Genomic DNA, 23,836 nt, shown 5'->3' with positions numbered 1-23,836 from the left:
CCCTCTGTACAGATGTCTGTCTTGAGTTACTGTGTACCATAAGGCGAGACTTATTTATACCTTGTTTAGTGAACCTGCCGACTGCAAATATTGATGATTTCAAAGAAAAATAAAATTATATTTTTTGCCAATTAATGCACCAGCTGCCACGAAAAAATAAAAGTTTTGCTTTATTTTTATTACGCTTCCACTGCCTTGACATTTTCAAAGATATGTATATTTGTTCCTAATTATATAAATTTGAAGCATTTAACCATCCTATTATACATTCACCAATAACATTTTTATTTCCTCCTCCATCTTGATGATTTTGGCAAAAATAATGGCTAAATAAGAAAATAAAATTTTCATTTTTATTCCGCCGTCCTCCGATTAAACTGTGTATAAGTACAGTACTGTATGTGAAACACGGAATGAAAAAAGTCTCGCCTAAACAATAAGATTCAATATATTTGAAATGCTTTATTTGCAATCAATTAAGAGGTAGAATGAAAAAATAGTTGAAGGGTTTTCAAAGTTTTATTATCTGAATTGCTTTAGAGGAGATATAATTTTTCCTTGCTTTTCAGATAATTAAAAAAAAAAACAAACCAGATGCTAAATTTTTAGTTTATTTTACCTATTTTTGAAGTTACGTCAGGGATGTGAAGTGTCCCGCAAGTCTCCGGATTTATCTTACAATAACCAAATGTTTGAAAGTTTGCATGGCAAAGCAATAATGTATTAAATACTTGTGGTACACCACATAGTGGTGTATCGCAAGCATTAAACGTACTGTAATAACCATATGGAAACTAAATTTTATACTAATTTTTAAGTTAAGTAGTGTACATTCTTATGACTTTAGTGTTAAAAGTGTGATCTTTATGTCACTTGAAAACAAAATGGAATAAAATGAAATTGTTTTTTTTTTTATTTAAGTACAGAAAAGACAACAATCACATTCAATAAAAATAAACAACAAATACAGAAACCAGATAAAATATAGTAAGATCTCAATTGTAAAAATAAAAAAAAAAAATTTTTTTAATTGTATTTCCTTCTTGCCAAGCCTACGAGAATAAAAATATTTTATTTTATTGCAGGAAGTCAACATTTACGACGTCGAGAGACTCGTGTTCCCTAATCTGAACACGGAGGATAAAAAAGCAATCTTGCCTCTCATCAAAGAAAAGCAGATGTACCACAAGTTAGGTAGTTACTGAAAAAATATAGAAACTTTTGCATGCGAAATTTTTTACAGAGAATTCTGTAGAAAATTTGTTCTTAACGCTTTAAACTTGGACAGATGGCATATACTGTATTGTATTGATTTTATTGATGAGTAAATAGAATTTTAAGTAGATATCACATGATGTCTTCATCTTATAAACACTTTCCTCTTTCACATAAAAGCAGAATATGTCTATGTATAGCCTTTTTCACAAAGGAATTCAGAGTCTTTACCTGCCACACTCAGGCAGGCCTAAACAAATGCTAGGATAAAATTGTACTTTTTTACAATTTAGTTGTCTAATTATTAAATGTAATAGATGTTTCACATGTTAAAAGGCTTCAAAAGGTTGCCATGTTCCTTCAGTTGAACATACCTAAAATATGCTTTTGTCATTTTACTCTAGGAAATGGAATCAACCGTCCTCTGAGAAATATCTACTACCGATGCAGAAAATTATTTGATAAAAACAACTATAAAGGAGTGTAAGTTGAAATTTATTTATTTTGTTATTTTTTGTTTTCAATTTATTTGATACATGAATACTTTAAAAAAAAACAAAAAACCAGAGAATTCATCATGTAGATTGATGCAAGTCATAGCTTCTTTTTTTTAATTTAATTTTTATATTTTTATTTGTTGAGCTAAAAACATTATAATGTGAATGACACTCCAAAAATTGACAAGGCTATTTTATTTTATGTTTCGCTTTTATTTAAGCATCTTAATTATTCCTGATGATGCTTAAACAAAAGTTTTTTGAGTGACATTCATATTACTTGTTCCTAAACTCAGTGCACATCCTAATGAAAGCATTATACTAACTACTAAATCCTTTCTGAGCCACTGGGGCTCATAGGGCTGGAGCTTATCCCCAGTTTCTGTAGAGTGAAGCGGATGAGAGTTGTACTCCCCTTGGACGGGACACTAGTCCATCGCAGGTTAGTCCCCAGCAGTTTGCTGGTACCCATTGATACAGCTGGGTGGACTGAAGCAATATAGCTAAAGTGCCTTGCCCAAGGACACAAGCGAATCTGCATAGCAGAGACTCGAAACCCCGACCTTACGATTGAAAGCCCAAAGCTCAACCGCTGCGCCAAACTGTCACTACCATGAAAGTATTATACTCTTTCTAAAGTATTGATATTCCTAAAAATCTGTCATTTAGGTTTAGTGACCATGAGGTGAAGACCATTTTACGTCTGCAAAATAAATATGGAAACAAATGGATCAAGATAGGACGGCTGATTGAAAGGAGTGGCCCATCCATACAAAGCAAGATTCGCTTTGGTATAAAAGATAAAAGTAAGAATATGATAAAAAATAAACCATGCGCATTTGAGGCTTGTCATCACCAGCATCAGTGACCGAAAAATGAAAATTTGCTTTTTAATATATTCTTATTCTCCACATTGAATTGGCTAAATTTATGAGTAAAATATATGGCTTCTCTGTACCAAAGTATACAATACTGCCACGTTCATGCTAATTTACTCAGTTTAAGAATTAGAGACACTATGCTGTTTTTGGAATGGTAAGCCTCATTTATCAAATTAATAGTATCTTGACTTTTTGTAAGATAAACATTGTGCGGTTTAATGTCAACATTATATTGTATTAAAAACCTATTTTTGAAAAAAAATGTTTAATGTTTGCATGAAATATTAGCATAAAATGAACCTTTTTTTTTAAAAAATATTTTATTATTTCTGGTATATTTCATAAAACAAAACAAATTACATAGCAAGGTTACATTACAATAAAAAAAAACCAAAGAAAAAGTAAGCAACTATGGATAGTTACCATACATTATTCAAGAAACAAAATGATTGGTGATTCATAATTCTACAAAATGCATAACATAAAAGAAAATTTCAGTATATAGGCCTATCTACATTATATAAAATGAACCTAGCCGAGCCAATGCTATGATGACTTACATGTTTACATCATTGCAGCTATCGGTGCATGGTCAAAGAAGGAGAGGAAACAGCTGATAAAAGCTGTGAAAGAGCACGTCTCAGAAGATGCTGGACCAGAGGCCTGGTATTACAACATTCCATGGGAAAAGGTGCAGAAGAAGGTGCCAACAAGAGAATCTCGACAGTGCAGGGGTGAATGGTAAGTTACATTTGTTTTTACTACCATCCACTTGAACATTGAGTGAACAAAGATTAGCATTTGCTGGACATTGCTACAGAAGCAAAAATGAAGTTATGTCAAGGGTTCTCTTTTGGAAACCAACCCATCGGAAGAGGAAGCAAGGATGACCTCCGATTACATACGTTGTACCAATTAGATAAATATCTAAACACACAGTGACAGTACATTCCACAACTCATGGAAAACAGAGATTTGTGGAGAACAGTTACAGAAAAATTTGACCTTTGCTTTGCACACCGGGTATGCCTGATAAAGAGAGAGAGCAGCATCCTTAGAGATATCAACAAACTTGCTAAACCATTTCAAAGTGACGTTTGTCTCTGGTTATAGGTTGATGATTCTGAGCAGTTTAGCCCAGGGGACCATGGCTCCAGAACTTGACAGCTGGGACAAAAGTGATAATGTCCAACTGATTGAAAGGTACTTTATTAGTAATCTTGCCTGATAATGAAACCATTTTAGTATATGTGGCAAAGACAAGCCAAACCAGTAATGCTAAAAGATCATTTACATCCAGCATTTTGTTATGAAGTTACAATAGTGTAAACATACAGCTGTTTAAAGAACGTCTTTAAGAAGTCAGCTTTCAAAGTTTATGATTTTAGACATTAAAAAATGTTTTTTAACATAAAAAAAATGTAACAACATAGCATGGTGTATAGATGTATAAGGTTTAGTTTAGTGCAATATTATAATTTTGAAAATCTTAACATTCCAACATGTTGTGGCCATTATCTTTAAAATACGATTTGCGAGGCATTATTGGTTTGGCTTTTCTTCTCCACAATATGCGTTTCAGTGCTCTGCCTAAGCATTATGGGTGTGAATTATGGCTTGAGTATAATAAAATTGATATGGTTCCAACTTAAACCTTATATTTTCTTTAGAATTTATGAAATGAATATTCATGATGAGGAAGAAATTGATTGGTTGGCCCTCATGCCAGAATTTGAAAAGTGAGTATTCAACATTGGTTATGTGTAGAATACAAATATTTTTCAGTATTGGAATCATAACCTATGTAATTTAATTATTGACATTCTTATTTTTGAAGAATTATACCTAATTACTTATAAATAATGTTTTCACTATGTGCAGTATAAAATTTTAGAGCATAAAAGCTGTATTTTGATAGACCCCCTTTGTAATTAGCTGGAAAGGTATACTGTGTGTAAGCAGTGGCGGGGGCCAGCGGAGGAATTGACCCAGATGGACAGTCCACTCCCTGTCGTACAACATCCCAACTAGGTCTTCATGGTCTTAGGACCAAAAATGTAAATTTGCCTATCAAGATAACATTATTTCCATTGCCAATCCCGAATATTGTTGTCTTAAAGCACCAAAGCCTAAAGGCCAACTCAGACAGCGTCATACCAAGCAGACCGAACGAATTTGTTGTTGTGTCGGGTCTGCGTGAGTTAAGCCGGGCACTCACTGATTGTCGGTGGCAATCTGAACAGATCATCATTAAAAGCAATCCGTTGTGTGCACGTCTTGTGGTTGCGTTCTACATAGAATCACACCGGCCGTTGGGCGCAGTGAGTTCTCTGCTTTAAACGCAGATGCATGGGGGGGGGGCAGTCGCGTCATAGATTATTAAACATGTTTAATGCTTCTTACGGCGGCTTAAGACTGTCCCTAACAATAAATCGCGTAGAGCTGCGTCATATGCCACTGTCTAAGGTGGCCTTAAGCTACTTAAACTTTCCCCATGGAACAGCAATAGAGATTTTATTTTGGGATCTTCACCCTTTAGTGAGAACCCCCTTTTGTACTTGTTAGTCCCTCTGTTCGCAATTTTCTGGAGCCACCACTGTCTATAATATAGTTAAAAGGTGAAAAAAAAGATGAAAAAAAAAAAACTGGTCACAGAATTTGGCGATAGTAAGAATTTGCACACTTACATTTTTGTTACATTAATTTTATATTTATTTTTTATAGAGCAGTGTCCCCACAGAAGCTGCGGTATCGCTGGTATATAATCAAAAGTACCTATGTTCCAAGACATTCTTACAAAACTTTAGATGGTATGTTTGTATTAAATAAAAAGATGATGCTAATTCAAAAAAAAATATTTAATGACTTTTTTCCTAATTTGTAACCCTTATTTATCACCGACTACAAAAATGTTCTCTTTCAGAAATTTTAGATTATGTTGGGGACGAAGTACTTCCTAAATTAAGAGAACAAGTGAAGAAGATGAAAAGGAAAAAGAAAGAAAAGAGAAAAAGGAAACTACAAGTACTTCGCAACCAGTGTAATGAAGAAAGCGACACAGTCAATTGATCATCCCTACATCTTTGCTTCCATCCATTCGAAGTCTGTGTACATTCATTACTAGTCTGTGTACAGTGACAGTGTCAGACATCTCGACAGGGGGGTCACATCTACCTGGGCCTCATTATGGTTGTGGTGACGAGAGCGAACTTCAAGTATAGACACTTATAATAGATGCCCAGAAATGGTACACTCAGACTGCAAAAAAAAACGCTTTTTAAAAGGCTCAATTTTTCTGACTAAATGATTAGCTTCTTCCCCTACCATGGCCCAGGGTTCTCTGATGAGGGGGTCCTGTACCTCTCCTTGGGTCAACCCCTGCTGGCATCGCAACTTTCTGTGAAAATGGCCGCTCTCCCTGCCAATCGTTTTGCTTTGAGATGAAATTTAACTTACACCCCTAAGGTTTATAGTCATACATAATTTCCCTTGCACTATAAAATTCATCCCAGCATTTTAACTACAGTAGTAGATCAGTGGTTCATTGCTATATCACTCAAAACCCATGTAATACTCTTGTATTTCTGAAATTGATTTTTTTTTTTTGTAGAATTGGCGCCTTTAACTCAGCAATGCTGTTAGGGTCACCTTCATTAAATAAAGGTGAATAAAATTAAGCCAAAACCATATTATTACAATGTACAGTTGTATGTAAATTTTTAATATGAAAATTTTAATCTTACCAAATCGTGTAATAAAATTTATAATTGTCTTTTAACGTCATATCTGTTTGTCTTTGATTGTTACAAGACTTGGACTTCGATAGGTATGCTCCTGTAGTCCAGTACAAATCTCAACTGAACTGCAAAGGTTCCAGCTTAGGTAGAGGTTTGATAATGCAAGAGTGGTGATGAATGAATGATTCCTGAGAGTTTTTGCATTTTGTTTTTGCCTGTTTCTTCCCCACTCGTTTAATTTATTATAAAAAGAAAGTGAAAAAAAGGTGCCACCAAAACAATATTATGAGATGCTAACGCATTGTGAATTACATAGATCATTTTCAAGAATGACCTGATCAGACAGCCATCTGCATGGCATTAGGTCATACAAGCACACATGTAGAGCATAGGGGTATTTGTATGCTGTGTAGTAGTATAGACCAAACTTTTAAACACAGACCTGATGTACAATCCTGAGATCTGCCATAATACAAATCTTTCCGCATGGGATCAAGGTTGTGGTGAAAGGGGTTCTTGGCAGCAAATGAAAATACCCCTCTCAAATCCACGCCTTCAAACCATAGGTACTCAATTGGTGCTCGCACCTCCCTCCCTGGCAGAAACATCTGGATCCCCTGGAATCGGGACAAAGTCTTGATGAAAACAGCATATAAACAACTAAATATTCAGATTTTGTAAATACATTTCAGACATTTATTAATTAAAATGAAGAAACAATGTTTTGAATCTGCTTCCCTGCAAACTACTGTACTAATACTTATAATCTAGAATGCTATTAGACATAAATTAGTGCTGTTTCTTATAGTTATCTATATGTACATTTTTATCATGGAACTACAACTCGACACTTTAAATTATTCAGTTACATTCAGTTGTATTTTTTTTATACAAGTCTACATGATTGTTCCATTTATCAAGGTCATGACCTTTTATAGAAAATTTGGTCATCCTGTGCCATAAAAAAAAATTCTATATGCAGCTCACCAAAAACTTCAACATTACCAGATGTACAATGACACGCAGCTGTGCAACTGCACACCTGTGACTTCATATTTACATAACAGGTGCAACCTGCCTTTTGATATTTTGATATTTAATTTATTTATGTTTACTTACAGAAACTTTTATTGGACAGAGCTTCACTTACATTATAAATTTTTCTTATGTTTTAACCAGCAAAATTGTTGGCAGTTCACTACAGGTGTAGAATGGATGGAAAACATACAGCAAGTTTAAAATACCTCCTGTACAAAGTTGATATTTACTTTCCCTTTTCACTCTTATGTTGACAGTTGAGTTACAACAAGATGGTAAACATCAGAAAAAAATAATACACAGGTATTTACAAACTAAATAAGAGTAATGATCAACCTAGAGTGCATACGATCTATTCATTTAAAATATATAATTAGAGAAAATTTATTATACAACAGAGAAGGTACACACAGTATTTTTAAAATTGTTTATATTCTTACACACCATGGTAATGTATTGTCAGCTAATTACTGAAACCTTGTAAATCAATTAAATTAATACTAAAACCAATTAATAACCATGATTAATTAAACGTTCAATCACTGAGGAAATTAATGGTAATTAATTAAAATGACAACACAGACTGGAAAAACACAGGGATGCTAAAAATATATGAATACATATTTTAAAGGTACTGTATTATATTGAAACAATCTTATAAGATATGGTTTAGTAGGTGAGCACCAACAATTAGCATCCAGCATCATTGGTTTAATTCCATGCACACAATGTTGATATTTTATCAAGATTACATTTAGAAAGTAATAAATTGATATTAATAAACATACATTTAAATAAGAAGTGTACTTTGTATGATACATTCAAAGTACTGTATACATTTTATCTAAACAATTAATTGTCGATAACTGTTTTATGTTTTAAAATTAATTTTAGTTATTTACTGAATAACATGATTGATGCAACTTTTGTTGATATTAAATAATAATTCAATTAAAGTTTCTAGCTAAAATTTTATTTTTATTACATATTTAGAAATAATATTCAAATTAAGTTTCAAATAAAAATAATAAATGTTATTTACAGTACAGTATTGAACAGTAGTGAACTGCTTATTGTTATTTTGATCCAATTTAAAATTACCAGTTCTGATTTTATTGGGTGAGCATTTTATACAAACAAAAAAGGTTTTAAAAAGTAATGATAAATGCCAGTATAATAACAGTATCATATTATGAAAAACAAATTACTAATATTACAACAATAACAAAAATAATATTCTCCTATAAAATTTGGTTACAGTAGTTCATTGGATGTAAAATGTTACAATAAAGTACATGAATATGTTACCTTTGAAACATTGATCTTATGTTACTAATGACAATAATGTGTACAATAAACCAACCAAAAATATGAGATATCCGAGTGTAATCTATTCATATACTGTAATGTCAATTTCATTGTTATAACCACTATTACTACTGTATATAAGTATAACCAAATTAAGGGGGTTTATTTTTCAAGGGATGGAGTTCCATGTGGGTGAGTGGAATGCCAGGTGGGTATGGCCCCAGGTGGAAGGAATCACAAGTTTTAAGCTAGGTAAGGTGCTCAAACTTCAATGGTATTAATCCAGATACAGGTTGTATCTTGTGGGCTACCAGCATACTGAATCCATACATTCAAACTGTGATAAACAAATATTGGGAGGGTCCAAGATGAAGTTGGGTATTTCTTAAAATTAGGAGAAATTTACTTGGATACTTAAAAGCAGGTTTAACAGTTGGCAGTAGCATACCAAAAAAAAACAGAGTCGTACCAATAATATGTGTGCATTCAAAAAGAATGGTCTGAATTTAATCTCGCACTGTAAACATACCGTTTAATTTACTTTTTCATAATTTTTGCTTTTTAAATTTACGTAACTTTGGATCAAAACAAACATGTGCGGCAACATACCAATAATATCATAGCATTCAGGATAACATAGAGTAGCAACCATTAAGTAGAATGGATCCACTATCAGCACAAACTGCAACCTTTGATCATATACTGTAAAGATGTCAATTTTTCATATTATTCTCTGTATATTTAATACTATAGAATGGATCCACTCAACTGCTCTTTCACCAAGAACAATAGATTATTTCGTAGTGGAACTTTAGATTGGATCCATTGAAAGATGTAATTGATGTCATATATAGTTTTAAGTTCAAGGCGTTGGTGTACAACTGTAGCACCAGTGGGCTACTTCCATATTCAGTACAAATACGCATCAGGATAGGTCCGTAAAACACAAGATAGTTTCCATGAGAAAAATGCTCTGATTTCATAAATTGACAACATCACAGGGGTTGTACAAAAAGTCAATTTATAGAGGGCGTGTTTTCCAGAGTAGCTTCTCTCTAAAGAGGAAGATTTGGAAGACAGGTTTTCAACCCAATGCCCTGTATGCACATACTGTTGTTTCAGATAAAATGTCTGCTGCCCCCAAATTGCTCATGGAACAAAGAAGAGTATGATGACTACTACCATGACGATGAGTAAAGTAAAGATAGCCATCCACTGTCTGCGATCTAGAAAATGTAAAATAAAATAAGTCATGAAAAAAAGCATGCATGGAGATCAGTCCTTAACTTCCAGCTTGTATCAATATATTTTATATTATTGTGTTCTTTATGGTCATGTTACTTTCATCAAGTTTGGTTCATAGAATGAATGCAGTTATTATTCCTTCAAAGTGGTAGATCAAGAAGCTGGATCCTAAAACAATACCATATTTGACAAAATTGGTGCATAGAAAATTACAAACGTTCAATAATAAATTACAAATACTGTATCATAAAAAAAATAAAAAAAACTTCATAACTTTGGAACAATGAGGATGCATGGTAAATTTGGGTATATCTACACAAAACAACACAATGTTACAAAACAAAACTTAAATCATACATACTCTATTGTACAGATTAAACATCAGTACAGTACATTATGTATTTTCCTTGGTCACAGTACAGTACAATTAATTTGTCTGTTACATGTAAAATATTTTAAAGACTTTCGATTTCCTGCTTTTTAATGCAATTCAATGTTGATAATTCAGGGAAATTACTTCCAAGTTATGAAAGTTGGTTAAATTATAAACGACTATGTTTAATGTTTTTTTTGCCTTATGTTTAAAACCCGAGTGCTAATTTCTGTAATTAGAAATCATATTTGTCTTTGTTGTTGCCTTTATTGCTATGGAATGTTATCAAAATAAATCTTGTATCATATATGAAAAAAAAAACTACTGATGCTGATGAATAATAACAATGATATATCGATGAGAATGATGACAATGTTGTTTGTAGTTAATACAGTATGTTGATTGTACTATGCTGACGATACAAATGACGAATATGGTGAATGTGAGCATAATGATAATACGGACGACTGTTGCTTATTAAAATATTTGTCATAAGCTGTGTAATATTAATTAGGCCTTTAAAAAAATCTATAGATGAAATGAGAAAATTGAAACCCTATGTTATCCTAAAACCTGCCAAGATTCATTACTAGTATCTTGTGGACCTGTAATTAACAAAGTAAATGAATTGCTCTGCTAGCAACAAGCCTTAATGATGTATTGATTATTAATTACATAACAAAAGCCAAATAATCAGAAGAGAGAAGAAACCCTACAGGTGAAACTGTCTACAAATTCATGAAGAACATTTTCACACTAAGTATACTGTTTGAAGGTTTGCATGGTGAAGTAATAATATATATTAATGCTTGCGGTACACCACGTAGATAGTTCTGAAAAGAACTGTTGTTGTCAACCTACAACAACAGTTCTTTTCAGAACTATCTACGTGGTGTACCGCAAGCAAGACACATTAAAGTACAGTATAACTACTAAAATATATAAATAGATTAAGTTTACTTTCGATAAAACTTTGTTTATAATTTAAAGATATATTTAAACGTTCATCTAAAAAGATCAAGTTTTTATCAAATGGAATTTCATGATGATTTTAAATCAAATAAAAGTAGAAACATGTGATACATGTGACCTTTTGTTTTAGTACTTCATGGAATTCACTTTGATAACAGTTTTGTAGTTGTACATGTACTGTAGATTATATTCATAAGTATAATGTACATTAATACCACATAAAACCATCAAGATTCTATCTAAACAGATGTACTAGAAACACAAATGCATTTACAGTAGAAAGCTTCAGTTAGCAAAAGTACAGCATCAGGTATCAATACCAATACTCAATTAAGCCTCTAATCAAACATTGTACTAGAATGTCATTATTCAGTTATTATGTATTATATACCTCATACATAGATTCTAGGCATCTGATTGGTTAAGAAGCAGGGCAATAGAAAGTACTATTCCCCTCAAAAAGTACTATTCCCCTAAAAAATAGTACTTTTTTGAGCTGTCGTGATGTGCAAACTCTAGGCCCACTACATTGCACTGCTGATGGTAAAGGGGGACTGCAACCTCTACGACGAGATTATCCCCCTGACCGCGTCACGGATCAGCGAGTAGTCAATAAACAAATATGGAGGCTGCTCGTTTCAAGATGGAGGACTAGCCTAGGCCTAGCATTACTTCTTGATGAAGCCGATAGCAAAAGCACCAAAAGACAAATTAAATATGTCTTATCAATATTCGACAAATATATTGCAAGACGATGGGTGCTGTTGAAATTGAGGAAATGAGCAAAGAAGTGTTAGACACACTCTTTTGATCACCTAGATTTGATCTATTTATTCGGCCTAGCTAGTTGAGTAGTAGTAGTAGGCCTAGTATGCCTCTAATATAACAGGCTAGGAAGTAAGTACTTTTTTAGGCCTTGTAGAATCTACGTATGAGATATATAAAAACAAATATTGACTGCTCTATATTCGCGGAACAGTGAAATCTATTGCCCCTCGGTAATGTGGAGACCGTAGCCTATTTTAGATAGGCTACGGTCTCCGCATCACCTCGGGGCAATATATTTCACCATTTCCCTCATGAGCAGTCAATATTTGTATACTGTAACAATATCAATGTTAGGATATTAAAATACAGTAAAGTATTCTTATTTTATGGGAATACATACCATTAGACATTCTTGTAACTTTTGCCATCTTTTTCATAACTGAATCAAGCTTAGAGTCTGTGTTTTCTAATTCAGCTCCAAAGTCATCAAGCATTCTGGGAAGAAAACAATAGAATGTATCATAGATTACAGAGAAAAATCAAACACTAGGTGAATCAGCAGGTAAAGTAAAGGTAAAGGTAGGAAAGAACCTGTGACTTGCAGCTTTAACTACCTGTAGGCTGAATTGCACAAACATGGACTAACTCATTCTACAACTTTCTTCTCCCCTATAAGGATCACACCATTAAAAGAACGAAGAGACCGAGGAGATATGATCGAAGTTTTTAAAATTATTCATGGTTTCGAAAACATTGATTATAGTTTTTTTACACCTTCACATACTCTACAAAGATTACATATAATACTCGTGGTCATACTTATAAGATTTTTAAACCAAGACACAACACTACATTTCGAGACTCCTTTTTCGATACTAGAGTCATTGATAAATGGAACTGTCTACCTGAGCATGTTGTCAGTATCTCATTAAATCAATTCAAAGCAAAGGATGTACTGGGTTTTTAAAGTGCACACAAGCCAATTTTGTAAACTGGGTCTATTGTTTACAGTAGAGTCCTTATCCGAGAAGACTAGTTCCACCACCAGAACCACTGCTGTTCGAACCAGCACTTGACATTCTGTGTCTTATACACATCTAGATGTGTATAAGAGACAGGTATTAAGAGAACCTTTACATATATGGACAAGGACATGTTTATTCCGCTTTATAAAACTTTAGTTAGGCCACTAATAGAGTATGCAGTTCAGGCTTGGTCGCCAAACTATAAAATGGATATTTTGGCCTTAGAGAAGGTACAAAACAGGCCGACTAAATTGGTTCCAGAACTTCGACATCTTTCTGTTGCTTCAAGAAAAAGTTCTTTGGGGTTATGGCCATTAAAAGAACGAAGAGACCGAGGAGATATGATTGAAGTTTTTAAGATTATTCATGGTTTTGAAAACATTGATTATAGTTTTTTTACACTTTCACATACTCTACAAAGATTTCATAGTACTCGTGGTCATACATACTTATAAGATTCTAAAACCAAGACACAACACCACATTTCGAGACTCCTTTTTCGACACTAGAGTCATTGATAAATGGAACTGTCTACCTGAGCATGTTGTCAGTATCTCATTAAATCAATTCAAAGCAAACTACAACCGACACTTTCAAAACTTGAGAGGAGGCAATTTTTACAAGTACTAAAGCTCCTTGCAATCACTAAGGTAAGAACCATGTCCTATCAGCTGGTAAGAGGCCCATATTCGTCTATCCACAAAATGGGCTGAATGGACCTGCTACTCTTCTCGAAGGATGTACTGGGTTCTTTAAAGTGCACACAAGCCAATTTTGTAAACTGGGTCTATTGTTTACAGTAGAGTCCTTATCCGAGAAGACTAGTTCCACCACCAGAACCACTGCCGTTCGAACCAGCACCGATAGTATGGCTGTAGGTTGACTTGTCATAGTGTGGTGGGGTAAAAGAAAATAGTTGGACCATAGTTTGTCTATTGCTTCGTGGTCTAGTTTTTATTATTTTCTTAACTGTATATTTTTCAGAGGGAGACAAAATGGAAATGTTATGCAACACAGTGATTTGCTTTTTCCATTTCTTCATTTATTCTTTATTTATTGACAAAATGTGGCGGTCAGCACAATACAAACCACAGTGTGGTTGGAGAAAAAAAATCTTAATAGTGAACTATCGCAATTATAGCAGCATGAGATCCTCAACTACTTGGCTTACTTGTACTGTATACAGGATAATATTTCCATTCAAACCAAGGGTTTACTTTATACTATAATACAATAGTATAAAATTACATTACATGAATACAATACTATTTCTAATTGTATATTGTAATTTTGTATCTGAGTATTTTTTATTTAATTGTATATTTTTTTATTTTAATTGAGTTTTCTGAATTTATATTAAATTTTAAGCATTTTTTGTTTGTAAACTGTAATTTGGCAAATATATAATATTTTTATAATAGTTATATTTTTCTACTAGTATATTCGATGTTTTAAACTAAATTGGTCTTTGTATTACCATGTAATTCAGCAGGCTTACTGTAATTTGATATGTTTTGTAATAAATAATAAATAAATAAATAATAACATGCAATCTTCAACAACCCAGCAAGAGTGTTTTTATTTAGAAACTCATGTACTCTACATAAAATCATTAACATAAAAACATTTTTAAAAAATCACACTTTATAGGAACTACCATGAATTATGGACTCTTGTTTCTATCCTGTACAGTATATATTAAGAAGACAGAAAAGTTGCTGTTTTGCACTCGAGTAACCTTCCTACTTTAATCCCTTCAGTCTCAAACTGAATACTAAGCATACATTGCGGTTGTTATCTCACATTTCCAGATTTTCTCATGCATGCGGATTAGGTTGGCATGTATTATTCTCTGGTGAATTCAGTGGCGTTTGTAAAAACAATGACAAAACAGCTATACAGATAGCTGATATGAACTTATTTCAATATGTAGTGTACAGTAACACTGCCAAAATACCACTCCTGAGTATTACATAAATTTCTGCCAGCACATTTTAGAATATGTTTATTATCTGTAAATCATTAAAAACCACTTTTTATTTGTGACAAATTGAAAATGTATAATTTTGTGTTTTTCTTAATAATAATAATAATTATAATTATTATTATTATTATTATCATCACTATCATTATTATAATAATAAATACTTTATTTCAATACGAGAAAACTTAATTCCCCAAAGGCGTTTTTCATCAAGGCCATGCAATGTCATAAATAAAAGTGGTATAAAATCTAGAAAAATTAACACACACTGAGAAATTTAAATTTTATATTTTACTTTTTTAGTATTTTCCTTTGAATTTATGGAGATAATTATGTTTCATCACAGGAATAATATGTACTCAAATTTTTATTCCTACAGTGCCCAAAAAAATATACTTTTGGAATTGTATTTTCAAATAAAAAATAAAAACTAAGAGCGTAATTGAAAAAAAAAATACTGTACAGTTAAAAATACAAATCAGTAGCAATAACATAATCAACTATTCTGCTGATTAGGATTTCTACTCTCCTAAAGGCATACAAAATATTTTTTTGTGAAAAATAAATACATGTGGGTAGGCAGTGAAAACAGGAAATTATTATGTTATAGCACATATAACCAGTGGGAGTTACAAATAATTTGGGTGTCAACTAAATAAAGAACTACTAAGGCATTGCACTGCTTGATGTAGCAAAGAAGACATGGGAAGGGGGGGAGGGGAGGGGTTGGGAGAGAGTAAGAATATTAATATTAATGTGCATCTATACTTGAGTTATCATTAATACCCACAAGTGTGGAGGAAGAATAAATCTGAATGAAGAAAATCTGTTAATGATCAGATTTTTATATTAAACTTAAATGTTGATTACTTTGGCTTGTTTTTTTATCCACGATTAAATGTGTGTTCTTGTGAACTTTGACATGCACATTGATGTGAAGTGATCAGCAGAGAGTATAATTAGTGCTACATACTGTACGCAACACATCATTACCAACCCCGCTGCAGTTGGCGGCGTTATTAACAACATTACAGTACATTATAATATAATACTTACACAGCTTGTTCATCTAGTTCGTTGCCTATTGCTTGTCCCATATGACGGAGAACGCCCACACTATCCACCACCTGATCCAGCTGGTCATTCTGGGATTCTACAATCAACTAAAAACAAAAACAGAATTTGATCTTGAGTAAATTTAAAGTTAGTAATACAAGAGATGCAAGCAGAGATGAATATATTAATATCATACTGTACATATCAAATATATAGTATCAAACACATTTAAACTCACAAATCCATACTAAATTACATGTAAAACATTAAATAATCAAACATTAAAAATATTATCAAACTAACAATTTGTTTCTTATTCCTTTTTCAAATATTTCTTTTCTCATCCACTTCATCTCTCCTATGCAATTTTGACTCATGAATAATCTCCTATAAAATACAGTATGCAGTACTGTACACAGTACAGTACCTCCACTTCTTCCAATATTCAGTAATCTGTTTCTCCAAATTAGCTTAAAAGGGGCTTTTCAGAAGTGACTTAAATACAATTTTTTCCATCACAAAAATTCTTTTGTACATTACCGTAAAAAAAAACCACTCACAAAATGGACAAGTCACCTACGAAATTGTTAAATTATTATCAACACGATATTGCAAATTAAAGTATTTTTCTCCGAGGACTTACAACATGACGTCTTTAACAAACATTAGCATTGTTTACATTGCAATTTGCTGTCTAAATAGAAACATGACCATTCTGCCTATTGTATCAACTATGCAATTATTGTAACTAGTATACTCAAAGGCTTTCACTTGGCATCACATCTCCAAGGAGTGATTTCTTTATAACGACGCCACTCCAGGGACAAACTTTCAATACCATTTCTATTAATCGGTTCTTTGGCGGCATTATTTGTCTGACTGGCCATTAATGTTGGGGGAGATGCTGTTACATTCAATAGCAAATGATCAGTATTTCAGAATTGTGAAGGCACCAGTAAAGCAAATAATTCTATATTCAGGGTAGTTTATTCTATTTTAATGTATTTTTATATTTATTAAAATGAACAGATCACATGAAGGTTTAATATTGATAGGATAATTTCTAAAGCTTCTGAATTTTCTATGACATCTTCATATCATATGTTAATATGATGTGAAATACCTAAGAACAAATTGCATATAAAGAAGCTACAAATAACCAATTAGAAATACTAAATAAAAGTATTAAAATATTGTAGAAAAGTTTATTATAAAACAATTCCATAACTAAAAGTTTATGTCCATACGTTTTGAAATACTCAATACATTGTAGATAATTTTTTGTAATAACTTTTTAAAAATTTGTATCCATTATATTTTTAACAAATCTTAGATATTTTAAATATTTAATCTTTTCATTGTAGTTTCTGTAGTTGATATATTTATTGTGTACTTGAAATTATTATTCATCATTCATTACTTTTATGATTTTAAAGAAAAGAACAAAACATACCCTTTCATATGATCCCCTTTACATAAATAACAAAATGATTAATTGTTGTCATTTTGAGGTCATTATCTTCCATCATTTAAAAATGTACTACTGATCCCCCTTACAAGATTTTTTTGTACTTTTGTGATGATGATGAATAAATGGATGAACTCCCTCCCAACAATATATAAAGTGTGATTTTACCAAGGGAATTCCCTGTTCATCTGAGAAATTTTGATGGCTAATAAAAAAGCAATTTTCAATGCAACATTGACAATTAAACATCAATTAAAAAATAAAAGTAAAAGTCAACTAACCAAATCACATTGGGTTTACGGTCAAAAAAACATTTATACATGAATTAGGATGTAAAGTAGGGGGTGAAATAATACTTGGAGAACTATGGTATTATAATTACTTAATGAGCTCATCAGTACAGACTGGATGACAAAAACAAATTAAAGTGTTCTGTACACACTAATCATTTGGCATACAAGGTAGTCACACGTTCAGGTCTTTTATCATTTACCATGATTAATGCATTGCATTATACTGTAAACAAAAGTCATTAAAGATCTACTATCATTGGTAACTTAAATCCAAACACAGGATTTTTATTACCAAATTCAGACTGCCAAATGCAGCAGCATTTCAATCATTGCTGTTGGAATTGCATTAGAATAAGAGAAGCAATACTGTACATCTTTTTTTTCTTTTTTTCATTCTTTATATAATTTTATAAAAATTCAGTGAAAGGAGGGAGAGGTCTACAGTACGAGTTTCAATATAATCTACAGTACTGTACATGGCTATAGTATGTTGATCTAATAAACTTAAAAAGTCCTTTTGTGGAGGCCTTACTTTAAATTAGTACAATTTAATCAATTTTCAATATAGCAGGATAAAAAATTACAATCTCGAAATGAATCCCCCTCTTCAGTTTGCAAAATCAATCTTGAAAATAAAAAATGGTTAAGATTTAATAAATATTAAACTAAATTTTAAATTTCCATAGTTGAGAAATGTATAGTAGCAATTCCAAAATTTACAGCATCTTCAAAAGAAACCCTCTTCTTCAGTTTGCAAAAGCAATTTCAAATTGAAGCCCATCTTGAAAACAGGCCCATCTAGAAAAGAATGTCATCCAAGATCCTAAAAACGAAGTAGCCCAGGGCTTCTATTTGAGGTTAAATGGTATGTCAACCATAAATATATTACAAAATTATTTCTACAATGCCACTTTTTGGGGCAAGATCAGGTACTGAAAATGACTATATTTTTGTATTCAATGACATTTTAACTTATAAAAAACAGAAATGTAGCTTGCAGCTGTGTAGGAATATATGAGACTGCTTGTTAAATATGATTTTGCTTCAGATATAATCTCACAAATTGTTTAAAATACGCTGTGTGGATGCACAAATTCAGTGATGGGCGTGATTCAAACATACCCACAACCACATTCCTTCAGTCTTTCCTCAATACACACTATTGTAAACTGTTTTGAAAAGATCTTTAGAAAACCACACAAAACCAGACAGTTTCTCAAGAGTAAATAAAAAGAATACTGTATACAGTACTGTAGGTTTATCTTATTTCAAAGTACTGTGTAATCAATTTGTCTTTTTTATGACTTTCTTCAAATATTTAACATTAATTTATACTTTTCATATAATAATACATTTATAAGGCGCCAATTCCAAGAATGATCAAAGGTGCGAGCGTTATTACCCCTGGTCACTGGATAACGTACAATGGCAAACCAGCACAAAGTGCAACTTCCTCTGCTCCCTGGGGAGTATCCCTAGTCGTTCGCTACTTATTTAGTGCACAAAACTATGAACATTCAAACTCCTGGGTAGAGAGGGGCAAACGTAGATAAAGTGCCTTGAACAAGCATCACACAAGCAACTTGCACAGTGAGAGTTTCGAACCCCTGACCTCAAGGTTGGGAGTCCAAGCCACAATCGATATGCCAACCACTTCTACCAACCACTTCATATCATACAGTAAATGATCAAACGTGCGGCAAAGTACTTTAATAATTATTGGAAGCCTCAGTGTGCATACTGTATGAGATACACTTATTCAAAAGCGATTTACAAATTATTGCTGTGATATTTCAAATGCTACTACCCTATGGAATATCCTGTTGGATTAAATATATTATGACAATTATATTTTATTATGATTAAATTATTATTAACAATGAACATGAATTTACAATCATGTTGACATTTTTAGTCTAGCTCCTCAGTGGGGGCTTAGCAATAAAGTCAAATTGGGTCAATATTTTGACCTGGACCAGGATGAAAAACAAACCTTAATTATTAACACATGTGTTTTGATAATTTTAAAATTAATCCAAATACTTTAATGGAAAGAATTTCTTTCAATGGTTTGTAATGAAATACAACCATAAAATACAACAAAAATTGGCTGTATGACTCCCTTTGTATAGTACTTTTGATAATGTACTACTAATAATTTTAGGGGTTTTTTTATATTCAATTCTGTTTTTAGCTGTGGACTCACTGCTTTAATACTGTATACAACGGTGTTCCTTTCGATTCTTATATTTTTCATTGCTGTGTATTGTATTTGACCTTTTAAATGGCCTACAGTGTTATTTTAACCAGTTATGGTTAGCACAACTTGCTGAGCATTTTGGTTGTGTCCTTTGGCACTTGTTTGTCTCTCCATACTCTAGCCTACCGAAGTATAGTATCTAATTGTATAACAGTAATGAAATATTGGGGGGGGGGGGGGAAACACTGCAAAATAGACTCGTCTCTGCAGATGTGGCAGCATTGCAAACCCTCAAAGTATATTTTACAAATGTCATAGACAAATGTAATAAAATGCTAAAAAAAAAAACACAGCTGACTGCCAAAAAGCATAAAAAATTATAAATCCCATTGAATTCAACTACAATCACAAAATCTTAAAGATCAGGCTCCCAGCTAGAACATACAGTACCTCCACCTCATGCCTGAACACCAAATACTGTAATACATGCAGGGCATTTATAGGCGAGATAAGCAATTCCATTATTTTTTTGAATTTCTATGACCTTTGACCCTTTTATCCAAAATTTAAACATCTCTTCCTTAGACCCATATCTACCACTCCACTACATTTTATGATGACCCATTCATTAGTTTTTGCATAATCCTGCAGACGGACAGAAAAAACAGGGGTTATTACATAACCTCCTTGGCGGAGGTAAATATAATCTAATGACAAGCTAAAATAAACAAGGAAACATGAATATTCTAATCCCATTGTGAACCATTTATGGAGACTACAGTCTGTATGAAAGAATTAAGAAATATGCCAAAATTTTTAACAGACACTCAGAAAGCATTTCATAGTCAAATGTCAAGTCACAGTGATGGTACCACAGAAAAAATTACAAGTACAACATATGGAACCATTTTACTAAAACAAGTTCCCATAATTTCTTCGCGCTCTAGATATCAAAACAAGGAATGTTAAGAACTTGCATCCCACAGTGACAAAGTTTATCTCCCTAAATTTAATGTCAAGTGCTCTCATGGTTCTTTTGTTCATACTGTAAATTTTAAAATTTGTATACACCTACCTGTACCACATATCTAACCTTGATATTGCACCTTTATTTTAGTAGTTTAGCCTTATCATTATAATATTACTACTAGAAATTGCGAATTGCAAGTGAAGTGCTACGAAGTACAAATGAGTATATAAATGTTCTTCAAACAAAATTATTGATGCGAGTCAAGTGAAAATAATGAATAATAAAAATATAACAAATAATATGAGACACGACCCATTGTCTATATTAGAACACTGACGAGCTGACGTAGAAACATACTGTAGCAAAAACGAGCGTTAGTACCGTGTATGACAGTCTTCAACAAGCGTCGCCTACAGTAAATGTAATAATTAGCACGCTGAAATACTGTAGGCTAGTAAATAAGTTTAACTGGGTTCGTAAATAATATTGGCCTCAAAATATTGTGGCCGAGACATGGGCCGATTAAACGTAGAAATAGAAAACCTAGAAATATAGTAAAAACGGCGAATAGTAATACTCGAGCGTCGCGACATGCGGACGTTGGTACGTGTAGGTTAGTCTACAAATATACACGGCAGAACGAAAGAAGGAAACTCCGCTTTTCAGTCGTCTTAGGCCCTTGATTTTTGACAAACAATGATCTTTCAGAGGTCAAATTACTGTCAAGAATATGAATTGGCTGCTTCGCAGCAATTAAATATTATTATCCTTATTATTATTATTATTATTATTATTATTACTATTATTACTACTACTATACTGCTACTACTATTAATGTTATTATAATAATCTTATTATTATTACTATAAAGTAAAGAGTATCTTAACAGATAGTTCCCACCCCCTACAGTAAACGGATCTTTTATTTGGCTACCATCAGGTAAAAGGTTAAAATCACAAACCCGTCGAAAGAATAGATCTCAATTCATTCATATCACTACTGTATCTATTAAAATTCTTAATCAAAATATCAAATAAGTTTTAGGGCTCACTCATAATTATATCGTTGCTGTTTAGTATTAATCCTACTGATTTTCCGAAAGGACACAAATAAAGAATCTTGAACATTGAATATTATTTTTTATTTATTTTTAATTTTTTAATTTAATTTTATTTTATTTTTAAAATTTTTTATTTTTTTTGGTTGCCATATATAATAATTTCTGTGTAGAAGGTGTAGAGGATATGTGCAATATGCACCATATACCATTATTAACACATGTTGAGTGCCACTGTTCCAAAAGTGAAATCCAAATAAAAGTCAAAGGTGAAGTTTGTAGCTAAGTGTCTTCAACATGAGGATGGCCTAGCGGAATAAGTAACAATGCTATATTTAGCAACTTTTAATTAAACCTAAAAATACACATCATATCATACATACTGTATCTCAATATATTTTTAAAACATTTAAAACTAGATTTCTGTGTACACAATCTTTTCTTTGGTATACTATTATTATTATTAAAATGTACAATTCATAATATGGGTAGTGTACCAAGGGCAATACAGTTGAATTTTAAATTCAATGTACAGTTGTCAGAAAACATTTTAAACCTCAAGTCCCCTAGAGTAGCCTACCTTACAAACATATCATCTGATACTAACTGACATCTATTAATTCCACTAGGGCATTTTACATAATTATTAATACATAAGGCAAAACCTTTTTTATTCCTTGTTTTGCATACTTATTTTTTTAAAGATCATCGGAATAAAAATAAAAATAAAATTTTGTTTTCTTATTTAGCAAATAGTTTTGCTAAAAACTTCCAGGCGGAGGAGAAAACAAAAATAAAATTTTAATGATGAATGTAAAATAAGATTAAATGCTTCAAATTTATAAAATTAGGAAGAAATATACATATCTTAGCTTTGGAGATTTCAAGGCAGCGGCATAATAAAAATAGAGAAAAACTTTTATTTATTTTCTGTAATTTCTACTTTTTCGTGGTGGCATGTGCAGTAATTGGCCAAAAATAAATTTTATTTTTATTCAAATTCATTAATATTTGCAGTTGGCGGGTTTGCTAACAAGGTATAAAAAAAGTCTTGCCTAAATCAAATGTAACATCATGTAATCTTGGAACTCTAAAAGTTTGAAAAAAACATATAAAAATGTAAATAGGCCTATTAAGTACAGTATTTACTATTATGTTAACTTCTAAGTCTCATAATGCGATACAGTAGCTTGTGTATGACAAATATCGGTAAATGAAAGCTAAATCATCAAAACAAATTGTAAGCTGTGCAGATGATGTTTACTATGAAAAAAAAAAGGAAGCAGAACCAATAGTATGCAGTATGCATGTTTGTAGTATGGAAAAATAATTGCAGCAAAAAAGATTGGCTGGTATGAATCTTGTGCGCCAGTGAAATCAAATTGGATTATAAATGAACTGTCTCAGTATAATAGGAATCAAATAGATTATAGGCAAAAAAAAATGTATTACTTATTTGGTTTCTTTAAGTAGCATCAAAATAATATGTATATATATCCTCTCAGCATGTACTGTATGAGACAGATAATCTCTACAGACAGACAAATGGCATGTTAGTATGAAATCATACATTATCGAATGTGATAAAAACAGCAGTGGAAAATAGCCTTACGATATAAATACCTTGGAAAAAATGGCTCCCTCAGATACAGTATATTTTGTAAATAAAAAAAACAATATATTCTCCCCTAAATGTGAACATTTTATTCAAAATGTTTATACAGTAAGTACAAGAGTACTGTAGAAAAC

At 32.1% G+C, this 23,836-nt stretch overlaps 2 protein-coding genes across 3 annotated transcripts in view; one reads left to right on the top strand and one right to left on the bottom strand.

Annotated features, from left to right (window-relative positions):
• The window catches only part of LOC117102818 (transcription termination factor 1-like), an 11,453-nt gene extending 5,077 nt beyond the window's left edge, over nucleotides 1-6,376 (top strand). Inside the window, exons 4-11 of one of the 2 annotated variants that reach the window (XM_033243236.1) lie at nucleotides 1,086-1,194; nucleotides 1,620-1,698; nucleotides 2,382-2,518; nucleotides 3,172-3,334; nucleotides 3,707-3,796; nucleotides 4,264-4,332; nucleotides 5,318-5,403; nucleotides 5,517-6,376. In XM_033243236.1, the coding sequence (XP_033099127.1) occupies nucleotides 1,086-1,194; nucleotides 1,620-1,698; nucleotides 2,382-2,518; nucleotides 3,172-3,334; nucleotides 3,707-3,796; nucleotides 4,264-4,332; nucleotides 5,318-5,403; nucleotides 5,517-5,662 (879 nt within the window). In that variant the 3' untranslated portion in view covers nucleotides 5,663-6,376. The remainder of the gene's footprint in view (nucleotides 1-1,085; nucleotides 1,195-1,619; nucleotides 1,699-2,381; nucleotides 2,519-3,171; nucleotides 3,335-3,706; nucleotides 3,797-4,263; nucleotides 4,333-5,317; nucleotides 5,404-5,516) is intronic. The other variant, XM_033243237.1, reaches the window with a different exon arrangement.
• Nucleotides 6,377-7,003: 627 nt separating this feature from the next.
• Nucleotides 7,004-23,836, bottom strand: part of LOC117102819 (syntaxin-6-like) — a 29,346-nt gene continuing 12,513 nt past the window's right edge. Inside the window, exons 5-7 of the mRNA XM_033243238.1 lie at nucleotides 16,100-16,206; nucleotides 12,435-12,529; nucleotides 7,004-9,902 (exon numbers count right to left, since the gene is read on the bottom strand). Coding sequence (XP_033099129.1) covers nucleotides 9,826-9,902; nucleotides 12,435-12,529; nucleotides 16,100-16,206 — 279 coding nt within the window. The 3' untranslated portion in view covers nucleotides 7,004-9,825. The remainder of the gene's footprint in view (nucleotides 9,903-12,434; nucleotides 12,530-16,099; nucleotides 16,207-23,836) is intronic.

Source organism: Anneissia japonica, unplaced genomic scaffold (genome assembly GCF_011630105.1).
Source record: "Anneissia japonica isolate Jap-2015-1 unplaced genomic scaffold, ASM1163010v1 scaffold32248_len650992_cov182, whole genome shotgun sequence".
Classification (NCBI taxonomy): domain Eukaryota; kingdom Metazoa; phylum Echinodermata; class Crinoidea; order Comatulida; family Comatulidae; genus Anneissia; species Anneissia japonica.
The sequence above is the reverse complement of the archived record's forward strand: the minus strand, read 5'-3'. Positions and strand labels throughout refer to the sequence as shown.